Consider the following 12295-nt stretch of genomic DNA (forward strand, 5'->3'; position numbering starts at 1 on the left):
AAAATACTTTGTCTTGGATAACAGGGAAAAGTAATTTTAGAAACTCTAAACCAATATCTACCTAGAAATTCTCTTATCAACATAAACTATAGTATATTGAAATTTAATATCTCACTTTTTCCTTAATATTGAATTAATTATTCCATCCTAGCTATTTAATAATGGTTTTCCAAATACTGCATTTACTTCACTGCCTTTCTTTATACAATTCTGACCCAAGATGCCTGTTATTCTGAAGAGAAAACAAAAAAATTTAAAGAGGCCACATTTAAAACCACTTAATAATTCAAGTTATCAGTGCGGAATAACATTTATCTGGAAAGCTTGTAGACAATTGATTGATAGAGGAAGGGAGAAAATAGGAACCTGAAAACCTCTTCTATATAATGAATAGTTGAAGTAACTGTGTGTAGAACCAGCAGAGGGGGAGACTAAAGAGAGAAAGAGTATGGGAAAATTCAGATTGATGGAACAAATGTAAAAAAGCAAAAGTCATCTATGTTATACAAGAAAAAAGCTAACACAAATAAGAAGACAGACTGGTTTGCCTAAAATAAAAGTAAATAAGAAACTTTCATTTCAAACCTAAATTACAAATAGGGCAGACAGAAAAACTTAAATTGATAAATGGAGTCCTTTTGTTTCCTTATTTCAATATTGAAAGAAAAAAAAAGAATTTCCGGCTCTAAGAAATTGTGTCTATTATCACCGGGCACTATCTTCAATTTATTTGAACAAAGCCTGACCTCTTATAGAATCCTCGGTTATTGTTCCATCTAGCCATCCAAAAAAATACCTTATGTTATTATAAATTTTTTAATTTGATCATCATTTAGGTAATTCCATCATCTCACAAATCAATAAATTATTATAGAGGAAAGTGATTATTTGTGAGCAATTTTTAAATAAAACTGTTATAATCAAATCATCAATGAACTCTACAAATGAGAGTATCATAAATGTAATTAAGAGTGACTTGAACAAAAATGATGTGTGGTAATGATGGGGAATTAAATAATAGGACTGTGTTTAGTTAACTGCTCCTATGCCAGGCTTCTTTTCAGCTGAAACATGCCAGGGCACTAAGTTTTCAGAAAATCTTTTATTCTAGCCTGGAAGGCAGGGGATAATTTGGGATTATTAGTTTGAGATTTCTGTGTGTGTGTGCATGCACGTGCACGTGTGTTTGTACATGCCCATGCACATGATATTCATAGTGAAAATCTGGTTTCTGATCTTTCCTTTCACTTCAATTGGGGGAGTATATTAGGCTGTTTTTGAATTGCTATAAAGAAATACCTAAGACTAGGTAATTTATAAGAAAAGAGATTTAATTGGCTCGCAGTTCTGCAGGCTGTGCAGGAAGCATGATGCATGGCAGAAGGCAAAGTAGGAGCTTGCACTCACATGGCAAAAGCCAAAGCAAGAGAAGGAGGCGGGAGGTGCTATGCACTTTTAAATGACTAGATTTCATGAAAACTCACTTGCTATCATGAGAAAAGTACCAAAAGGGTTGGTGCTAAACTATTCATGAAAAATCCAGCCCCATGATCCAATCACCTCTCACCAGGCCCCATCTCCAGTACGGGGATTACATTTCAATATAAGATTTGAATGGGAACACACATCCATACTATATCAGGGAGATAATAAAAATCAGGGTAATTTGTAATCCAAGCTGAAAATCAGACTCATTATGACAAGAACTTTATAGGTGAGTCCAACTGGGATGAGGAGAGGATAAATAACTTTTAATCCTAAATCCAATTGTTTTAATATTCACCGTGGATTTTGTTTCTATTTAGATTTGGTGAGGTCAACAGATCAGGTAGCCCCAAAACAGACTGCCCTTGAAAAGACAGTTCATTGCTCGCAGTTCCTAGAGGAGGGGCACTTCACACCACGTTGAGGGTGTGGGGAGCCACATGGGGAAGTACCAGGGTTGGTCAGGAGGCAGCAAGAGCAAAAAGAAACCATGGGGCTGAGCCTTTATTGGTGTTTTCACAGGAAGAAATGAGTGAGATAGGGTGGGTAGACTGAGTAAGCCTGGGAATAGATAGTTTGAACAATTTCTGTGGGCTCTAGGATATAGGGGTGGTCCATAGTTGTCACATAACTGGCTCTGTAATGATTTAAGACAAGGAGAATACAGTCAGCACTCTGTATCCATGGTGTATCATGGATTCAACCAACCCCAAATCAAAAATATTCAGAGCAAAAACAAGTATCTGTACAGAACATGTACAGACCTTTTTTCTTGTCAACATTCTCTAATATTGGGAAATATTATAAATAATATTGTCAATATTCTCCAAATATATGGCAAATATTATGCCATATTTAAGGGACTTGAGCATATGTGGATTTTGGTATCCAAGAGGAGTCCTAGAACCAATGTCTTACTGATAAGGAGGGACAACTATATTGGATTCATGTGTGAGAGTTTGATAAAGAAGGTGGATGGGGCTCTGAGCTCTGGAGAGTTTGCTTTGTAAATCAGAGACATGCTGTGGACAAGATATTTGCTATCTCTGGGAACTGTCTGACTTTGGGAGGGGCAGTCCCTTCTAGGACCACAAAATCCCCAAGATGTCGAAGCATCATAAAAAAATAGAAAATAAAAAACATGATTAATACACAAATAAAGATGAAGGAAAATACAAAGAAAGCTGAATACAGAGCTAATGTACAACTAGGGAAGGTAGGATAAAGCGTTATTAATAATACTTAAAATTTATTTAAATAAACATTTTATAATTTGGCATTTTTTTAAATTGAAAGACTATGTTATAGCATATATTTTCTTAAAATATATAAAACATTACAGTAAATAGTAACATTAAATAACTCCAGCTGATAATTTTAATTAGTTCTTAATTAACAGGGAAATTAAAATTGATAAAAGCTACACTAAAGATGCCTGGTCTCTTAAAACCATAGATAAGCATCATTATGGTAGAAATTGTAGACACACACCTCAGAAGAAACCCCCAGATATGTTAGTGAGGCTGACTGGACAAATATAGACCAACCAAATGAAAGTACATGTCAGTTGTTTCATGCCTAAAAGATGTAAAGAAATCATTCCCACTATGTCTGTGCCACAAGTATTCCCTGGTGAAATGTTCTAGAATACATAATCCACAATTATACTATGGGAAAAACATTACTCTTTAATAATTTGAAAAAAATGAGACAAAACCTTCTAAATTAATGCTATAATGATTTGAAAACAAACCAAGCCTGGGACAGAATAGGATTAAATAAGGCTTTTATACTTACACTGTATGCATAGTCATTGTGTACAAACGCAACAAGCATAGGTGTACAAAAGCTCCCTTGGCTGTTTCAAATCTCCCCCCTCCATATGAAGACTGACAACCACTGCCTATCATGAGAGATCTGGCCACCCCAGGAGGTTTCCAGGGATGTCATTAGAGAAGATAGCAGTCTGTTAATGTCAGAGTATTGTGTATTTCAAGATAGCTAGAACACAGGTCTTGAAATGTTCTCAACATATAGAAACGTAAATGTTCAACGTGATGCATATCCTAAACACCATAACTTGATCATTACACATTCTGTACATGTAACAAAATATTACATGTACCCCATAAATATGTATAAAGGTTATGTATCAATTTAAAAATAAATTAAAATAAATTTTAGAAAACATTTTTCAGGAAAAAAAAAAAAGTCAGTCACGCACCATTGGTTTTTCTCAACTCCTCCACAAGGCAAAGGGCTTCCTCTTGAACACGGTCCTCAATGCTCCTTTTCCCCAACCCAAAATTCCGCAGAGTCATGAGGGAGAAACGCCGGATCTCCTTCCATCTTTTCCCATTGCTGAAAAGGATTCCTAACAGAACAGAAAACAGAAACTAGGAGGGAGATTCCAAACAAGGAGAACAGAGCTGACACTCGGCAGCCACGTGGATGGGTCAAGTTCTGTCTCAGGAGCTCTTCAAGCCTCTGTTTTCCATCCTCCCCATCCCTATAACCACTGCCCAGTACATACACATGTACACATTCACACGATACATGCACATTTACCGAGTCCTTTATTAACTTTTTCAGCCACTGGAAAACTTCCTCTTCCAGAAAACTTCTCTCCATGATCAATCAGGGCCTCCTTCACTGCTTCATATCCATGCAACACCACAATGGGTTTCAGGCCAAAATACACAGTGAACACAGGGCCATAGACTTTCGAGAACTGAACATAGAAAAGGAGGTTCAAATAGTAGCAAAACTCAGTATTTGGTCTATATATTGTCCGTGATTCAGACTGATACTAGCATCATAATGTTGATATGATTATTTTGTCAAATACAGCTTCAAATATTTGTAGATTTTACATAAAGATGATGATTATTGTTTTAGCTGCACGTATACAGTGCCTTCAATGTGCCAGGCAGTGGCCTAGGAAATTAGTATGCAGGTTATTAAACTTAGTCATCACATCAATACCTCGAGCTAGATTTGTTTACTTTATTTTACAGATAAGACAAATTGAATTTTAAAGAATTTCAAATTCATTGTCAGTATCCCACAACTGATAAACAGAAGGTCCAAATTTGAAGCCTGCTTAGTCAACCTGTGATGCCTGAGCAATTTATCAGTTCCCAATGTCCATATTTTGACCAATATTCAGCCACTGGGACACTGCTTCAGGATCCCCTGCAAAGCTCATCCCATAGGGATCCTGATGCAGGAGTCCTGTCATCAATACTAAAAAATCTACACCTTTTTAAATCACCCAGATGATTCTACTGCCCGGTCCACTTTGAGATCCACTAGTATAATCACCACAGAAAGAGAGTGGACCCTACAGAGATAGTATCAGGATGCGTGGCACCTCACAGAGGAACAATGTTTTCCATGCTGTACACTCATAGGTCACAGACAGCAGCTTTGTACAGAGGCCATAAATATTCTGTTACCACCCAGATGGCTCTGACTAATTATTTCTTTCATTCATTTATGTTTATGATGAACTCATAGATATTTCTTCGACATCAGGCATGACTTGCTTTTTTAAGAAGTTTAATGATCATGGCTAATGTAAGCAAAATACATAGCATATACAGTTACTGACTTCTCAAAACCTTTAATCACAAAACACTTCCATTACCATTTTCTTTCAGGCAAAAAAATTATAGCAAATGACTGTGAAAAAAAGAAAAGCAGCAGGCCTTTATCATTTTGATTCTACCTTACAACTTAAAATGTTTCTCTTCTGGCAAAATGCATTATTTTATTCCACTATTTCTGACAATGACACAAAAGAAAAACATACTCCACAGGAAGTATTTGCTTTACAATAACATACTTTAATAATTGGCCTCTGGTAGTACAGGAGGAATGTTGAGGAATGTTCCTATAACATATAACCTTTAATAACTGGCCTCTGGTAATACAGAAGTTTCTATGTGACCTTAATGGTTATATGGGACAAGCCCACAGCTAACATCATATTTAATGGTGAAAAGTTAAAAGCTTTTCCTGCAAGATCAGAAATTAGAGAAGAATGCCCCCTCTGACCATTTCTCTTCAATGGAGTACTGAAAGTCCTAGTCAGAGCAATTAGACTAAAAATAGAAAATATTAATATAGGAATATTCATATAGGAAAGGATGAAGTGAAATTGTCTGTTTCCTGATGATGTAATCTTATATGTAGAAAATCCTAAAGACTTCAGAACAAAAGTACTAGAACTGATAAACAAATTCAGTAAACTTGAAGGATATAAAATCAACATGCAGAAATCAGTGGCATTTCTATGCACTAGCAACAAAATATCTAAAAAAGAAATTAAGAGAACAATTCATTTATAGTAGCATCAAAAAATAAAATACTTAGGAATAAATGTAACCAAAGAAGAGAAAGATCTACATACTGAAAACTACAAATCATTGATGAAAGAAATTGAAGGTGACACAAATAAAGGCAAAGCTATCCCATGTTCATGGATTGGAAAAACTAATAGTGGTAAAATGTCCATACTACCCAAAGCAATATACAGATCCAATGCAATCCCTATAAAAATTTCGATCTCATTCTTCACAGAAATAGAAAAAACAATCTTAAAATTTGTATGGAACCACAAAATATCCCAAATAACTAAAGCAAATTAACCAAAAGAATAAAGCTGGAGGCATCACACTATTGAACTGCAAAATATGTGACAAAGCTATAGTAAGCAAAACAGCATAGCATTAGCATAAAAACAGGCACATTGATTAAAGGAAAACATAGAGAACCCTGAAATAAACCCACACATCTATAATCAATTGATTTTTGACAAAAGTGCCAAGAACATACAATGGGGAAAGCACTCTTCAGCAAAAGGTGTTGAGAAAACTGGATATTCTTATGCAAAGAATAAAACAGAATCCTAATCTCACCCCTTATATAGTAATTAACTCAAAATGAATTAAAGTCTTAAGCAGAAGACCTGAAACTAAAAACTAGTAAAAGAAACCATAGAGAAAAACTCCATGACATTGGTCTAGGCAATGATTTCTTGGATATGATTCTAAAAGCACAAGCCACAAAAGCAAAACTAGATAAATGAGATTCTGACCACCTAAACTTCTGCACAGCAAAGGAAACAAGTCATAGAGTCAAGAGACAATCCACAGATTGGGAGAAAATATTTGCAACTCAGACATAAGATAAGGGACTAATATTCAAAATATATAGACACTCAAATTACTCAATAACAAATAATTCTATTTAAAATGAGCAAAAGGGTCAAGTGCAATGGCTCATGCCTATAATTCCAGCACTTTGAGAGACCAAGGTGGGTGGATTGCTTGAGCCCAAGAGTTCAAGACCAGCCTGGACAACAGAGAGACCACATCCCTACAAAATATTAAAAAATTATGCAGGCATGGTGGCATACACCTGTAGTCCCTGCTACTTGGGGGACTAAGGTGGAAGGATGGCTTGAGCCCAAGAGCTCAAGGCTGCAGCAAACTGTGATCCCATCACTACACTGCAGCCTACAACAGAGAAAAACCCTGTCTCTATCAATTAATTAATTAATTAATTAAATGGGCAAAGGATTTCAGTAGACATTTTTCAAAAGAAGATATATAAATGGCGAAGAGATATATTTTTTAAATACTCAACAAATTTAATCATCAGAGAAATGCAAATTAAAACCACAATGAGATATCTCATCACAACTTGTAGATATTATTATTATTAAAAAGATAAAAAGATAACAAGTGTTGAAAAAGATGTGGAATAACGTGAACCTTGGGTATGTAAATTAGCATAGTGATTTGAGAAAACAGTATGGATATTCCTCAAAAAACTAAAAATAGAACTATCAGATGATCCAGCAATCCCACGATCAGTATATACCCAAAGGAATTGAAGTCAGTATGTGGAAGAGATGTCTGTACTTCCATGTTTATTGCAGTGCTATTGATAATAGCCAAGATATGGAAACAACCTAAGTGTTCATCAATAAATTAATCGATTTTGTATGTGGCATATATGTACAATGAAATGTTATTCAGCCTTTTAAAAAGGAAAAAATATTCTTATTTATGACAGCATGGATGAATCTAGAGAACATCATATTAATAAAATAAGCCAGGCACATAGAGACAAATATCATATATGATCTCACTTCTATGTGGAATCTTAAAAAGTTGAATTCATAGAAGTAGAGATTAGAATGGTGGCTACCAGAGGCTGGCAGGTGGAAATGGGCCAAATAAGGGAATACTTTGGTCAACAGGTACAGAGTTACAGTTAGATAGGAGGAATAAGCTCGGGTGTTCTACTGGACAGCAAGGTGACTATAATTAATGTTAATGTACTGTATATTTCAAAACAGCTAAAAAAGAGGATTCTAAATGTTCTCATTACAAAGAAATGACAAATATTTGAGACGACAGATATGCTAATTACCCTGATGATCAATTCACAATGTATACATGTGTCAAAATGTAATATTGCACCCCATTAATATATTCAATTACCATTTATCACTTTAAAATGAAATAAAACTTTAGGAATCGTGAGGTTAAATACACCTTGTACATTACTAGAGGAGCATAAAGCATACTTACATTGGTTAAGGATTTGCTCATGTCCTTAACATCTAACTGCAGGATATTTCCAATAATTGGGAGAGGAGTGGGGCCAGACGGGAGCCTCCCTCTTCCAGAGCTCTGTCTCCAGAGTGAAAGGAGAAACAAACAGGAGAGACAGAGCACCAGAGCCACAGCTGGATCCATTGAAGGCTTCTCTTCTTAGTAAGAAAACTGTAGGCTTTCACATCAAGGTTTTTATAACACTCCCTGTTAATCCACCTGTGATTCTAACTCTGACTGTGACTAGTCAGCAAAAAGCACTTTAATCTCTCTTCTGAATGAACATTGGCTCACTGAAAAAGATAAAAATAAGGTGTTCTTTTTTCTTGTTCTCATTTCCAATGCCCCACCCTGGAGATTCTGGTTTAACTAGTCTGAAGCAGAGCCCAGGTTTTTTTTGTTTTGTTTTATTTTGTTTCTCTTTTTTTCTTGAGCTGGAGTTTCGCTCTCGTTGCCCAGGCTGGAGTGCAAGGGCAAGATCTCAGCTCACTGCAGCCTCCACCTCCTGGGTTCGAGCGATTCTGCCTCAGCTTCCAGCGTAGCTGGAATTACAGGCATGCACCACCACGCCTGGTTGATTTTGTATTTTTAGCAGAGACAGGGTTTCACCATGTTGGCCAGGTTAGTCTCGAACTCCTGACCTCTGGTGATCCGCCCGCCTTGGCCTCCCAAAGTGCTGGGATTACAGGCATGAGCCACCGTGCCCGGCCAGGCCTAGGTTTTTTTCAAAACCCCAGGTGGTTCCACTGTGCAGCCAAAATTGAGAACAAATGAAATAAATTATTTCATCAAAAAAGTGTTCAAAATTTTGGATTCTTAGATTGATGAACAGTTGGAAATATGACCTTGAGGGGAATCTGTGTATTATATCCCTTGTATATAAAATAATATTTATCCTATTGAGAGGAAGTAGCCAGCTTGCTTTAGGTAGGCAGTAAGGGAAGGGTCCCCAGAGAACCTCAAACCCTTCCAGGTCATAGCCCAATCCACAAAAACCCCAAGTACTTACACTAGGTGTTTTGTGCAGATAAGGGAACTTGCACAGGGAGCTTGCCTAAATATGCCCGCAGTGAAAAATTCCTACCTTTAACACATGTGCAGTAAGGGAATTAAATCAATATGGAGTGGCTTACACTGAGTCCACATGCGCAATGGAAGGAAGGGGTGGAAACACCAGGAATTCACGCCTTATGCAAATAAGGATCCCAGCCTCATCAGCTTTTCTATAAAAATCCTGGTATTCAACTGTGAATTGGCAATCCGCAACCTGCTTTCAGGGCCTCTCTCTTTGCTGAGAGTTTTTCTTTCACTTAATAAATTCTACTCTACTCACTCTCTGGTGTCTGTGTGCTAATTCTTCCTGCATGAGATAGCAACTCGGACTTAGCTGAGCTAAGGATCAGGAAGACTGCAACACTATAATGCTTTCTCAAGCACTGGGATCATTTTCCTTGAAAACGAGATCCTTTTGAAATATTTTAGTGTAGTACTAACATTACAGCTGCCTAAACATAGCACAGCTAACAAACTCATTCATCTTAAATGGCTAAACCGGTTATCAATTAAGTAAACATACACACCTTTTTCCATTAACCCCCCTGAAAAACACTGGACAGCTGAGAATATTATTTCAGATTTTTCAAATGGGGAAAGGGAGACTCTAGGAGAAGAGATGACCTATTCAGTGTCCCACAGCTCATAAATGGCAGGCTGGGATTTGAACTGAGATCTTCTGATGCCCGCTGCAGTATATTATCACTTACACCTGAGCTGCCTTGTGACCAGTTTTAGCAAAATAAAATAAATCCTAAAAACATTCATCAGTCTGAATCTACACCACACTGTTCACAAAATAACAAGGCTGTACATTCTCAAGAGAAGAAATGAAAGCTAGGGTTTCTCCCCTCTCTGTCACTGAAGAGCTGAAACTTACTCAGTGTAACTGAGGAAAGAGTCAATCTCAGAGAATTAAGTGGGTAAGAGCTCAGAAACTATGGCTTCTCCACCTCCCACTCACCTCCAGACACAACTGTTTCTATTGCTTTTTTGGTCTATGTCAGAAATAACGGAATGAAATATTCCACAGCAAGGAAGGGGAACTATAGGCAGAACAACAGGCATGTGCTTCAGTGGTGAATGGGAGGTAGGGAAATCATTCAACAGACCTACAGCACAGAACAAACACAGTTGTGCAGACCTGAACAGAAGATGACATTTAGTGGTCATGAGGCTCTATGTATCACTAAAATGATACACACATTTCTGGATCATTAATGGCAATGCTTGTACAAAGGCATATTCTGTAAAGATATCATTGTGGTATTCTAAATGACTAGTACAGTTATTTATTTCCATTGTACATATTTAAGGTATACAACATTGGTAGACATAAACAGTGGAATGATTACTACAGTTAAATGTTATTATTCATCAATTCTATAATTACCTTCTTTTTTGTGGTATAAGCACCTAAAATCTACTCTTTTAGCAAATTTTCAGTATAGTATATTAACTATAGTCTTCTTGCTGTCTATTAGATCTTTAGACTTATTCATCCTATCTAACTGCAAATTTGGACTCTTTAAAGCACTTTTTTCCATTTTCTCCCCCTCCCACTTTTGGTAACCACCATTCTACTCTCTGTTTCTATGTATTTGACTTTGTAAAGATTCTTCATATAAGTGAAATCATGCAATCTTTTTTCCTCTGTATCTAGCTCATATCACTTAGCATAATATCCTCCAGGTTCATTCCTTGTTGTTGCAAATGGCAGTATCTCCTTTTAAAGTTTAGAAGATATTCCATTGTGTATATAAATAAACACCACAATTTCTTCATCCATTTATTTGTGAATGAACACTTAGGTTGTTTCTATATCTTGGCTATTGGAAATAATACTGGATTCATGCAGTTATTTCTAACTGCAATAAGGAAAAATTAAGTTTTGTCAAGATCCCATATCAACAATATTTTATCAAACATATTTACAGGGATTCTGACAATTCACAGACAATTTTTATACCCATCATAACTCTTTTGATTCTCTCAATTACCCTTGCCTATGGTAAAATTATTCCCACTTTAGAGATAAGGAAGCTGGGCCTTGGAGATTCAGTATTTTGTTCAATGACACAGAGGCTGAAAATTATAGGGCCGAGACTGGAACCCTATCTCCTAACTCTTACATCATTCCCTCCAAGCAAGAAATTCAGTTCAACCAGAGTCATCAACATTTACTTACCATGTACTATGAGGCAATATTTCATTACTCAGGATAATCAGTGACTTTCAAATACACATTAACCAACTCAACATGTGCAACATAGGTTGATTACAATTAGGGTGTGGTTTTGTAACCTTTGGAATTTGAGTCAGTCCAGGTTGTGGTGAATAATTTATCTGAGACAAAGAGAAACAGTTATTTTACTGCTTGGTTCACATAGCTCTGAACTCTAAAAGAAGTGCACTACCTTGTTTTAGATAAAATGACCTCAATGGCTTTCTTTAAAACAATCATTTTATTTCTTGAAAAATGAGTTTCTATTCCTCCTTTCTGTTGAGACTTCTGCCTGGTCCCGTCAAAGAATGAAAGAAACATAGACAGTTAGAGACAGAAGGGGTCTCAGAGATCCACGAGCCTAATCCCTACTTTATTATTAGAAATAAGGAATTGGTGAGTAAGTGAGGTGAACTGTCAGCAGTGCATCAGCACATAATCTTTTTTTTTTTTTTTTTTAATCCAGGTTTTAATTCCCAGTTCAGTGATTGTCACATTGCAGAGATTTCCTATTATTGCCCAAATGGATTGTCAGGAGGGCATCCGACTGAAGCCCTCCACAGTGACAGAGTAATGCAAACCTCAGCTTGGGTGGAATTGGGTGAATGCAAACTGCTTCTTTTTAAATAAACCTTTTCACTGGAATGTAATATACAAAGAGAATGTTGGAAACATCCTAAATGTATATAGCTAAATGAATTATCATGAATTAAACATATCTGTGTAATCAACACACAGATCAAGAAAAGTAATTTTGCCAGGACCCCAGAAGTCCCTTTATGTCTCCTCCTACCTTCCTCCCCCGCTAGATATCTCCAGTATTATGCCATAGGTTAGTTTTGCCTGTTTGTGAACTTAATATAAATGGAATCATATTATGTATTTTTAAGTATCTAGTATTTTC

The 12295-nt window shown here is 36.4% G+C and overlaps 1 protein-coding gene across 1 annotated transcript in view; it reads right to left on the reverse strand.

The window, feature by feature from the left end:
* LOC105545510 (cytochrome P450 2C18) overlaps window positions 1-8860 on the reverse strand; it is a 38197-nt gene extending 29337 nt beyond the window's left edge. The window contains exons 1-4 of the mRNA XM_011988457.1: window positions 8780-8860; window positions 8091-8741; window positions 4054-4216; window positions 3710-3859 (exon numbers count right to left, since the gene is read on the reverse strand). Of these exons, the coding sequence (XP_011843847.1) occupies window positions 3710-3859; window positions 4054-4216; window positions 8091-8258 (481 nt within the window). The 5' untranslated portion in view covers window positions 8259-8741; window positions 8780-8860. The remainder of the gene's footprint in view (window positions 1-3709; window positions 3860-4053; window positions 4217-8090; window positions 8742-8779) is intronic.
* Window positions 8861-12295: the final 3435 nt, after the last annotated feature.

The sequence above is a fragment of the Mandrillus leucophaeus genome, unplaced genomic scaffold (genome assembly GCF_000951045.1).
Source record: "Mandrillus leucophaeus isolate KB7577 unplaced genomic scaffold, Mleu.le_1.0 Scaffold331, whole genome shotgun sequence".
In the NCBI taxonomy this organism is placed as follows: domain Eukaryota; kingdom Metazoa; phylum Chordata; class Mammalia; order Primates; family Cercopithecidae; genus Mandrillus; species Mandrillus leucophaeus.